The sequence below is a fragment of the Danio aesculapii genome, chromosome 1 (genome assembly GCF_903798145.1).
Source record: "Danio aesculapii chromosome 1, fDanAes4.1, whole genome shotgun sequence".
Lineage (NCBI taxonomy): Eukaryota > Metazoa > Chordata > Actinopteri > Cypriniformes > Danionidae > Danio > Danio aesculapii.
Window position 1 is genome coordinate 10,989,944 of NC_079435.1, and position 12,948 is coordinate 11,002,891.

At 34.7% G+C, this 12,948-nt stretch overlaps 1 protein-coding gene across 1 annotated transcript in view; it reads right to left on the bottom strand.

Moving 5' to 3' along the window:
- The window catches only part of tbck (TBC1 domain containing kinase), a 99,285-nt gene that overhangs the window by 59,362 nt on the left and 26,975 nt on the right, over nt 1-12,948 (bottom strand). The window contains exons 13-20 of the mRNA XM_056456576.1: nt 10,692-10,741; nt 10,449-10,578; nt 9,074-9,172; nt 6,918-6,980; nt 6,526-6,652; nt 2,496-2,546; nt 2,309-2,392; nt 219-304 (exon numbers count right to left, since the gene is read on the bottom strand). Coding sequence (XP_056312551.1) covers nt 219-304; nt 2,309-2,392; nt 2,496-2,546; nt 6,526-6,652; nt 6,918-6,980; nt 9,074-9,172; nt 10,449-10,578; nt 10,692-10,741 — 690 coding nt within the window. The remainder of the gene's footprint in view (nt 1-218; nt 305-2,308; nt 2,393-2,495; nt 2,547-6,525; nt 6,653-6,917; nt 6,981-9,073; nt 9,173-10,448; nt 10,579-10,691; nt 10,742-12,948) is intronic.

A 12,948-nucleotide genomic window follows, 5' to 3' on the forward strand; every position in this document is an offset into this window, starting at 1 on the left:
GAAAATGAATGAATGAATGAATTTTATTATTATTATTATTACTATTATACAAGATTATTAGACAATTATTATCATTAATATACATTACTCATAACATTCAAGTGTTTCTTTTTCGACAGTATAGTCAATTTACTGATTTTATGGAACACGGCTCAGTTTTGATCTGATTTAGATTTTTTTTTTTGTTTTTGAAATATTTATCTCCAGGCTGGACTTACATCAGGTATGAATCCAATCTCGTTGAGGTGGTTGCTGAGCTCGGGGTCGTGAAACGCAATCATCTGAGAGAAGACGGTCAGATATTCTGCAGGAGGGAAGAATGAGAGCATTTGGAGACTTTGGCCACCTTATACCACGGCGGGACAAACATTTTGCTCAAAGCTCAGTCAGAAAGCAAAAACACAAAGCACTTCTGCTGCTGGAGTGCCGACAGCTGAGCTAGCAGAACTCAACAACAAACATGAACCAAATGTCAAGCTCCAAGCTAAGTGTTGATGACTGCAACTTTTTTTTTTTTTTAAAAAGCTGCAACACAATTAAACAAGCACTCTAAAAAATGGCATTAGCTTTTAGTCCTGTGTTTTTTGTTAGAAATATTCCAGTTCTTTGTTTGTACATTTGTGTTTTACTTCCTGACCCAATGATAGCAATTTTTGGTTTTTGGATTTTCTGGAGACGCTCAACCGAACTGATAGGGTTACCTGTTCAGTATGGCATGATCATAGCTAAGAAATGTTTCCAGGAAGAAAATGTTAGGCCTTTTGGACTTACCTCCACTTTACATTTGGAAAGAATTAGACATGCCACCTCTGGGAACTCTGCAAAATTTGATAAAATGTGGGATCCTGTCTTTTTGTTTCTAACACAACAGACTAATAATGTTGTTTAATTTATTAAACAACTTACTAGTACCAGGTTGGACCCCCTTTTGTCTTCAGAACTGCCTTAATCTTTCATGGCATAGATTCAACAAGATACTGGAATTATTACTCAGAGATTTTGGTCCACATTGACATGAAAGCATCATGCAGTTGCTGCAGATTTGTCGGCTGCACATCCATGATGCAAATCTCCCATTCCATCACATCCCAAAGGTGCTCTATTGGCTTGAGAACTGGTGACTGTGGAAGCCGTTTGAGTACAGTGAACTCATTGTCATGTTCAAGAAACCAGTCTGAGATGATTCACGCTTTATGACATGGTGCGTTATCCTGCTGGAAGTAGCCATCAGAAGATGGGTACACTGTGGTCATAAAGGGTAGGCTGTGGTGTTGACACAATGCTCGATTGGTACTAATAGGCCAAAGTGTGCCAAGAAAATATCCCCACACCATTACACCACCACCACCAGCCTGAATCGTTAATACAAGGCAGGATGGATCCATGCTTTCATGTTGTTGACGCCAAATTCTGACCCTACTATCTGAATGTCGCAGCAGAAACGGAGACTCAGACTCATCAAATGTTTTTTTCAATCTTCTATTGTCCAATTTTGGTGAGACTATGTGACTTATAGGCTCAGTTTCTTGTTCTTAGCTGACAGTAGTGGCACCCAGTGTGGTCTTCTGCTGCTGTAGCCCATCTGCCTCAAGGTTCGACATGTTGTGTGTTCAGAGATGCTCTTCTGCATACCTCGGTTGTAACGAGTGGTTATTTGAGTTACTGTTGCCTTTCCTTAAGCTCAAACCAGTCTGGCCATTCTCCTCTGACCTCTGGCATCAACAAGGCATTTGCGCGCACAGAACTGCCGCTCACTGAATAGTTTCTCTTTTTTGGACCATTCTCTGTAAACCATAGAGATGATTGTGCGTAGAAATCAGCAGCTTCTGAAATACTCAGACCAGCCTGTCTGGCATTAACAACCATGCCATGTTCAAAGTCACATAAATCACCTTTCTTCCCCATTCTGGTGCTGGGTTTGAACTGCAGCAGATCATCTTGACCACGTCTACATGGCTAAATGCATTGAGTTGCTGCCATGTGATTGGCTGATTAGAAATTTGCAGTTGGACAGGTGTAGCTAAAATAGTGGCCGGTGAGTGTATGTTTTTTATCAAAATATACAGGGAGGCTAATAATTCAGCAAGGCTAATAATTCTGACTTCAACTCTACATTTATAGAATGATTATAAATAACTATAATTTTTATCATGTGTGACAGTGAAAATACAAAGTCATATCAACACAGACAAATTGGGCATGTTTTAAAATGCTGGTTATTATTTTTGCCAGTAGTGAAAACTGCATACTCTCAATCAAGTGTTGTTTTATATATATTCCTTATGGTGGGCTGAAAAGACAACCTTACCTTGTATTACATGGGAGTTGTCCTTCAGGAAGAAATTGTACAGATATTTAGGGATGAAGGCCGACATGCATGCGTACGCAAGAGCTGAGAGGAAAATACAATAGAATGAGTCAGTTCAGCTTGAGGCATTAATATCAGGAAGAATGTGTGTATTAAAAAATGGCTTTTTTTGGGCCAGAAGTCTTACCTTCGTTGTTGAAATTTAAATAAAGGAAAGGTGCACAAAGCGAATCCAAGCCTGAAGCAAAAACATCAAATAAGAGAGTCATCAACACACGTACATATAAAACCTGTCAATATATTCAAACATTGCCCAGGTCACATTTCATACTAAAAACTAAATAAAATATAATAAATTAAAACAAAAAATGAGCATTATGCTGTCTTTTCTTCATTTATGTATTTATTTATTTATTTAATAAGTAAATAAAAAGTCTATTTTTTTATTGTAATATTTATTTTTGTGTTTATTAATTAATTTAGTTTTTATTTAATAGTAATACACATATATATATATATATATATATATAGAGAGAGAGAGAGAGAGAGAGAGAGAGAGAGAGAGAGAGATTTTTTGTGCTTATTAATTAATTAATTTACTTAAGTAAATTATATATATATATATATATATATATATATATATATATATATAATTTTTTGTAATATTTTTTTATTTTTCAATTATTTTATTTATTTATGTATAATTCTATTTTATTTATCATTTCTCTGATTTAAAATGATCAGAATTCAGTGATTAAAATCAGCTTAATTGACTACTGTATTTATACTGACATAACAGTACAATTACAATCACCACTGAGACCAATAACATCATCATAATGAGATAATTTTTTATATTTTTTCTTCTGCATGCAAATTAAAAGGAGTTTTTGTTTAAATATAATAAGTTATAATGTGAATAAGCAATTAACAATGAAAGAAAATCTATTTACACTAAAACATTAATAATTAATTTTAGTTTTGCTACTTGTATTTACTTAATACACATTTTTTTAATTATCCACATAATTGACTTTATTTAAAGTATTGTGAGTATAATTAAGACCACAAACATGAACAACGGCATAAAACAATAATTACCAATTAGGCAAAAATTTACTTGTAATGATAATGAATGCATCCAAGTAAATTGCCTTAGTGCTAAAAAGATCTGAGCTTTTTTTCCAATATAAAATAAAAATTACTTTACAACTTATTGACAGGTGCGTAGGATAGATGGATAGATGGACAGATGGACAGATGGATAGATAGATAGATAGATAGATAGATAGATAGACAGACAGACAGACAGACAGACAGACAGACAGACAGACAGACAGACAGACAGACAGACAGACAGACAGACAGACAGACAGATAGATAGATAGATAGATATCAGACAGACAGACAGATAATCATAGAACTAGATAGACACACAGGCAGATATAGACAGACGGACGGACGGACGGACGGATGGATAGATAGATAGATATCAGACAGACAGACAGATAATCATAGAACTAGATAGACACACAGACAGATATGGATGGATGGATGGATGGATAGATATCAGACAGACAGACAGACAGACAGACAGACAGACAGACAGATAATCATAGAACTAGACAGACACACAGACGTATAGACAAATGGATGAATGGATGGATGGATGGATGGATGGATGGATGGATGGATGGATGGATGGATGGATGGATGGATGGATGGATGGATGGATGGATGGATGGATGGATAGAAGTACAGACCGACAGACCCACAGACAGACAGACAGACAGACAGATAGATCACATAAAAAAACTTGTTTATTAAATCAGCATAATTGACTTCAATTATAGTTATGATAATGTAATTAGAATCACCACTGAGAACAATGACATACCATTACAATGAGATCTATCTGATTGGACAGGAGGGGCGCAGGGTTTATTACACAATTAGTATAAATAGCATCCTGAAAATAGAACTGATTTTCTGCATTTAAAAAAATGGCTATTTAAACTACAATATAGCTGGAATTACTGCCATTTATTTACTTATGACACATCCCTTTGATTTGTGCTTATCAGAATAATTGACTGTAATTATAATAATGAGTATATAATTAGAAGCACCACTGAGAACAATGGGATGCAATATTAATTATAACTTGGGGGGAAGTTTTGCTTAATTGCACTGATAATAATTGGCACCAATAAAAACACCTCATAAATTTATTTTTAAAAGTTTTAAAATTAAAAAACTTTGTGTGTGGGAGGAGGGGATATAACAACCTTCCTTAACATACAATATAATTGCATCTCAGGGGGGGAAAATCTCCATGTGATCTGCCCTGTTTTTTTCAAATGGTCACCATTTAGTCCAACTAAAAATAAAAAAAACTCATTGGTAAGTTTAAGGAAGGATTTTCACCCTTGTGTTATTTTCATAAAGTGGAGCAGGAAACAATTCTCCAATCATTTTTCAATTGCAGTAACACAAAACTCATTAGGTACCAAATTTCCTTAATACTTTTTGAATGTACTATACTGTAAATGTATCAATATAACTGATAAAATAGATTGCAACTCTGACATAGCGGTATTTTGTTTTTCTGCGATATAAATTGCGATATTATGAACATGATTTCACAAGATGAGCCTATACGGAAAGAATTCCTTATTTTATAGTGGAATCATTTGTAGAGGAGTGCATCTGCATAAAATATACAACATTTTAACAACAAATTAAAATTAAATAACAACATAAAGCACAGATGAAATAACAGAAAGATACAAATGAATTAAACCACACTTTTTGGTCTTATGGTTTATGTGCCGACATGGTGCTCACAGTGACCTGAGTTCAATTCCCGGCTCGACATCCTATTATTTTTTTATGCTCCCAATGTTTTCCAGTCTGTCCTCCACTATCCCATCCCAATTAAAGGTGAAAAAAAACCACAACTTTTTTCTTTTTTAAATATTTCCGAAATGATGTTTAACAGAGCAAGGACATTTTCACAGTATGTCTGATAATATTTTTTCTTATTTGCTTTATTTTGGCTAGAATAAAAGCAGTTTTTAATTTGCTAAAAAACATTTTAAGGTAAAAATTATAAGCCTCTTTAAGCTATATATTTTTCGATAGTCTACAGAACAAACTAAAATTTTACAATAACTTGCCTAATTACCCTAACCTGCCTGGTTAACCTAATTAACCTAGTTAAGCCTTTAAATGTCACTTTAAGCTGTATAGAAGTATCTTGAAAAATATCTAGTAAATATTATTTACTGTCATCATGGCAAAGATAAAATAAATCAGTTATTAGAAATGAGTTATCAAAACTACTATGTTTAGAAATGTGTTGACAAAATCTTCTCTCCGTTAAACAGAAATTGGGGGAAAAAATAAACAGGGGGGCTAATAATTCTGAGTTCAACTGTACGAAAAACATGCTTTATGATTTTCAGTTGGAGTTTAACAGTATAAAAATCCAATAATAAAATCTAAAACAACACTGCATAGCCTTTATCGTATTAAATAATTCCACACAATTTATCTTTGTTAAACTTTATCATTTCTTTTGGCCAAATGGTTTAAATTAACTTGAAATCTTACCTTCACAGGCCTTAAAAACCCACGCAAATAAAACACGTTTATATTAACAGATTAGAGTAAAACTTTGCAATGACTCCACAAATCAATGTGGGTGTTTCTGAATGGTGTTTCCTGGTTAATTGTAAACCCAATCTGACATTACAGATCCTGCGATGTGACTAATGTACATGGCTACATCGATGCTGAAACGATATATTATGCAGCCTTTCTCTGGATTATCAGAAATGAACAAAATAAGTCAAATATTTATGTAATATCTATCTAAATTTTTATTATTTATTTATTATTTATTAATAAATTTATATTAGTAATATCTAATATTTATCTAAACTCTGTTTCACTGATCTAAAAATGTTTTATGTCTACCTGACTTCAATACAGAGTAATCCTAAAGCTCTTAAGACATCTTAAATGCTGAAAAAAATACTTCATGTAAATGCTTGAGTTCAATGTATTTAGTTTTTGTTGTGCATACTGTTTTATGCATAACTCTGAATTCCCCCGTTTAACCAATCACAGAAAAAACACTGAGTCTTTGGTGCCATCTAGTGCCAGAAAGAGTAAAGCATGCACAAAACATCACCCAAACCCAGCTCCATCACCTTGCCAGTACACCAGATCTGGATGAGACACAACCCAAGCCTTCAGCACCCGCCGAAACTTGACATGGCCCTGCGGCGACGACAGCAGCTCATCATATTGGTGACAGCGAGGAATATCCACTTCAATCTGTGTGGAAACACCATAACAGAGGCTGAATGAACCATTAAAAACTCAACCAGTAGCCCTCAATGAACTTAGATCAGGAGGAGTGACACGTTTCCTTCAGCGCTGTTTAAAATATTCAGCAGTGGACAGTCAAATCTCAACAAGGCGATGACAAACAAACTGAATTATTCAGCAGGCCCATGAATTATTCAGCGTATCATCAAACTCAATCAGTGGCAGGACTATTAAATAAGCACATAGAAGAGATTCATAGGTCATTACTCACCTGTCTGTCAGTGGGGATGGGCGTGTCCTTATCGATGGAGTCATATTTGGATTGGATGTCGCCCTGTGAGAGCACATTATTGTAGATATTAGGTCATATTAAGTGGCCTTAACAACTTACATGTACTTGTGTTCATATTGGATTACATAACATTTATGGTGCTTCTAAGGTGGGATACGGGTAAGGTTAGGACAGGTTTGGTGGTATGGGTAATGGGTCAAGGTGTAAGAGAAGGGTCAAGGGTGTACTTATTTAAATATTTAATATTTATGTGGATGGTAACAAATTGTTAATTAAAATGTAAGTACATATTAATTGAGGCAATTTATTATAAAGTGGCAATATAATGTAGTATATAATAATAAATAGGGCATCACAGTGGCGCAGTGGGTAACACAATCGCCTCACTGGTTCGAGCCTCGGCTGTGTCAGTTGGCATTTCTGAGTATGCATGTTCTCCCCGTGTTTGCATGGGTTTCCTCCGAGTGCTCCATGGGGTTTAGGTGAATTGGGTAGGCTAAATTGTCTGTGTATGTGTGTGAATGGATGTTTCCCACTGATGGGTTGCAGCTGGAGAGGCATCCGTAAAACATATGCTGGATAAGTTGGCGGTTCATTCCACTGTGGCGACCCCAGATTAATAAAGGGACTAAGCCAAAAAGAAAATGAATGAATGAATAATAATATACAACCGTACAGCCTTGTGTATTACTCCGCCCACACACAGTGACAGCAGATCAATAAACTCACTACAGTTTGACAAATATTGCAACTGTTAGACAACATAACTTACTTTTGAGGTGTTAGTCAAAACTGCACTCTATATACTATAAATAAAACACGAATTGTAATGGTACTGGTTATGGAATATAAAAATCCTTTAAATGTCACCCATTTTTGAAACAGAACAAGAAAAAATTTTAAAATTATTCATCGGGCCTATTACACAAAGTGTAGACTCTCAAAAATAAATCCTGATATTGATGAGGTGTGTGATCGATGTAAAAGTGACAAGGCAGATTTTTTCCATATGTTCTGGGCAGGTCAAAAGTTGAGTGACTATTGGACACAAATATTTAAAACATTAAATGATACTTTATATCTAGATTTAAATCCTAATGTGTGGAAAAAGCTATTTCTGGTGTACCTGAACACAAAATATCATGGACAAATGAAAGGAAAAATATTATCGCCTTCGCTACTTTATTAGCAGGGAGAAGATTATTACTTGAGTGGAAATCGGCAGTCCCACCCAAAGCTTCAATGTGGATATGCGATCTAGTTAGAAATTAGTGAAAATGAAATATTGAATGAAGCGATATGTCCAAAAATGTTGAGACTTGGCAACCTATGATCACATTGAAAAAATGAAGACTCTCTCCTTTAACTGATCTATATAAAGAAATGCGTGTAAACAGGTTTAAATGTGATCACTAATATTGTTTGACTCCAAACGTATGTAGAAGATCACTATTAACATGTCAGATTATTGATTTGTATTGTCATGTAGGTATTAATTTATTTGAATTATTATTGTAACTATTTTAATTGCAAATGTATACAATACTGTAAGTTTTTTTTCTCTGTGTTGCAATTGTATTTTTATTTGAATTTAACTTGTTTGTTAATTTATTTTAAAAAAAATACAACTCTGAATGTACAATAAAAAAAAAACAAGAAAAAAATGAAAATATAAAAAGCTAGACAAGTTGTGTATACAGTTATTAAATAGATCCAAAGTATAGGAGAATCCATTTTAAACAACATACCACCAGGATTAAATTGTGTTTAAATAAATTAAAATGGGTTAAATTAAAAAAATGGGTTAAAAACTCAAAAGTTGTGCACTTTTTCAAATTGAAAATGCATTAGTGCAAGAAAAAAACTGAAAGGCAAAGAAAAGGTGTTTGCTTAAAAGCAAAATGTGCATTGAATTTCTGTCAGCACTTGATTGATTGCACACATCATGCAAACACAGGAATCAATAGTCTATTAATGAGCTGAAAATGCCAGGCATGCGTTTTAGACAGAAAAATGGATCAACATCATCTGATCTAAAAGAAAATCAGTTGCCTATTAAAAAGAGGTCAGAAAACGTCTGGAAAAACTGCACTGTATTCCATTGTGTAAACGCAGTGATTGTGTGCATACTGTACCTCCACTCCGAGTAAAGCTGCCCAGGCAAGACCCCTCAGAAGAGGAGGAATATCAACCCTCGCCTCCTTCCAGATCTGGTTCTTCTTGTAAGGGTACGCCTAAAAAAACATGCAAACATTTGAGGCGTTTTTACAAAGACCTGTTATCATTAGACCTGTCAGAAACATGTCCATCTTATAATTCACCTCACTCTCTCTCTCTCTCTCTCTCTCTCTCTAAATTATATTTTAATAAAGTAATGATTATTTAAATGATATGAATGCATTGTTACTTGTGTTGCAGCAATGAAAATATAATGTATGTAATGTTTGTATGGTGTGTGTGATTTTTAAGTCTGTTTGTGTATGTGTGTGAGTGTGCGTATGTGTATGCGTGTTTGTATGGTGTGTGTGTGACTGAGTGTGTTTGTGTATATGTGTGTGCGTGTATGCATGTGTGTTTGTATGGTGTGTGCGATTTTGAAGTCTGTTTGTGTATGTGTGCGTGTGTGCGCACGTTTATGCGTGTTTGTATGGTGTGTGTGTGTGTGTGTGTGTGTGTGAGAGAGACTGAGTGTATGTGTATATATGTGTGCGTGCATGCATGTGTGTTTGTATGGTGTGTGTGTGTGTATGTGTGAGTTTGTTTGTGTGCATGTGTGTGTGTGTGTGTGTGTGTGTGTGTGCATGTGTGAGTGAGTGTGTGTGATTGAGTGTTTGTGTACATGTGTGTGGGCATGTGCTGCATGCGTGTTTGTACGGTGTGTGTGTGTGTGTGCGTGAGTGTGTTTGTGTGCGTGGATGTATGTGTGTGAGTGATTGTGTGAGATTGAGTGTTTGTGTACATGTGTGTGGGCATGTGCTGCATGCATGTTTGTACGGTGTGTGTGCATGTGTGTGCGTGTGTTTGTGCGCGCGTGATTGTGTGGTGTGTGTGTACGTGGGTGTGGTTTTGTGTGTGGAGTGTGTGAGTGAGTGTGGAGTCTGTGTATGCGTGCATGTGTTCGAGTGTCTTCCTGTGTGTCTGTGTTTGTTTGGTGTGTGTGTGTGTGTGTGTGTGTGTGTGTTTGTGTACATGTGTGTGCATGTGTGCGTGCATTGTATGTGTGTGCGTGTGTGAGTATTTTTGTGTGCATGTGTGTGTATGTGCATGCATGCATGAGTGTGTCTGTATGTGATTTTGAGTGTGTTTGTGTGAATGCGTGTTTGTGTGTGTGTGTGTGTGTGTGTGTTTTTGTGTGGTGTCTGTGTGTGGGTGACTGAGTGTGTTTGTGTGCGTGTGTTTGTATGCAGTGTGTGTGTGAGTGAGTGTGCTTGGGTTTGCGTGCGTGTGATGTGTGTAGATGTGTGTGCATGCATAGGTGTGTGTGTGTGTGTGTGTGTGTGTGTGTAGGACCTTGAGCAGTCTGTGGAAGAGGACGATGCGTGTGAGCTGGTACTCAGTGTCTCTCTCTCGAATAATGAGGGGCAGTGTGACGGTGGCAGACAGTTCATTACTGCTGCTGGACTGAGGCAGGCTGCACTGCCTGCGGGACACAACAGACATTACTGAAGCATCAGGCTGACACTGACTGGTGTCAAACACCACAAGAACTTAACACAAGATGACAAGCCTAATGAACGAGGGAAGATTTCTTACTCATCCTCCAATAACGGATAGTACGTCTCTCCCGCCACATCCTTCAGCCTCTAGAAGCAGACATTAGCAGCGTTTCAGGATGATAAATAAACTCACATTCTGTTGTTTTGGGGGATTTGTTCAAAAATATATGAGTTTGCTTGCTTAAGATTATGCTACTATTTATATATTTTATGTCTATTAAAGTTCAATTAGTTCATGTATTTTCTAATAAGAACAATTAACAACCAATCCATTTATTACAGTGTTTCTTCATCGTTCTTAATGTTAGCTAAAAAAATTATATTATTCACTATTAGTTGTTGTTAACTCATGGGGCATTAACTAATGTTAATAAGCACAACTTTTTAATATTTTAATAATATTGTATTAGTAAATATTGATATACTATGGTTAATAAATACCTGTTCAAGTATTGTTCATACTTAGTTTATGTTAGTAAATACATTACCTAATGGAAACTTACTGTAAAGTGTGACTATATAATATTATATACAGTCACACTGTATGTATGTATATATATATATATATATATATATATATATATATATATATATATATATATATATATATATATATATATATATATATATATATATATACATATATGATAAATATAAGTACATAATACTAGTATAGTATAGTATATTATAGTATATTACAGGAATAAATAACAATATAGTAACATATAGAAGTAAATGCAAATAAAAGAATTCAAAAGTCAATTTTCTGTATTGATTTTAAAATAAAAAATAAAACACCTTTATTAATACTCTAAATCTGATAAGCTATTACGAATCAAAAACATGTTATTATTATACAACTTATATAAATATATAATATACACACAAACACATGTGTTACCTATATACATTACATTTATAATTAGTTTATTGAAGTACTACAATTACTATTGTATAATAGTATTACAAAATATTTAATATTTATCACAAAATTTAAAAAAAAAAGAGGAATTAAAAAACTTGACTTTCTTCAAAGTCCTGAAACTATAAAACAACACCCCTTCTTGTTTTAGGACAATTAAAAAAAAAAGTTGACCGCTGTAAACATACTAGTCTAAAAACATGTCACTTTTTTTGTTATTTGACTCAAACTCTGTTACTTTAACTCAATAATGTATTGCTGTAAAAGTGTTGCTGCCTTAAATTTTTTTTTACCTCAATTGTAGTTTTTTAGAATTAAATTAACTTTTCAATTCAACTCAACTTAAATCAACTGACTAAACATATTAAGTTAAAGGTGCTGTATGTAAGTTTTGACTCTTCTAAAGCATAAAAATACCATAATATGTTTGCAGATATTTAAGAAACATGCTACGTGAACACTCTTGTTTATTTGAAAAACACTGCTGAAGTCAGATATTCTGCTTTGAAAATGTGCTTTCCGTGCCAGAACGCTTTGTTTTGATCATTTTAACATGCCCAATGCCAGTTTAGCCAATTATATTTCAGCACTGTGGGTTGCCTTGGTGGAAAACAGCGTATTTCATTCATTCATTCAGAAAGGCTCTCAAAGCATGCGTCTGTGACCAAAATGCGACCTCCGGTGGACAGTAGCAGACCCAAAATGATTCAGTTCCACATGAGGTGGTTATTAATTAGCAAATAATGTAAATATTACGAACGTAAACGTTAGGTGAGCAGGTTACATTGTATCCCCGTGTCCTAACAACACGCTTCGTAACGAGATACGCAGTGATGAGCAATTTGGCTGTTTGCACCAGACGAAACACGACAAAGTTTTAATTTTTTTTATTTTAAATAGAGCCATTCAGAAGCATAGAATATGCACTCACTCATAAAATGGTAAGGTTTATAATCTATTTAATACATATTAAACCTCTTTAACGTTATTAAATGCACATGCTGAATCACATGTGTTTAGCTCTAAAGTTCAATTTCAAACAGTTTATTTTATTTTCAAGATCTGAGGTGAACTATCTGCTGCTGCTTTCAGTAGTATGGCAATAAATGTCATGTAAAATGCCATTCAGACTCCCATTATTAGCATTTAACACTGAATAAAGAACATGGTTTACCTGAGGTGATTGTCATAGTTTTCTGATGTTCACCTGTGAGAAATAGATGCCGTATCTAATATATTGAGCTGTTGGTTAGGACAAAAACTCCTTTTAATATGGAAAATATTCCCTCTATCGAGTGCCGTTGCTTTTATTTAGAACACTGTTTAAATAACTCGCTCCTGTCCAAAAATCTGCCAACATGCACTTGCGTTT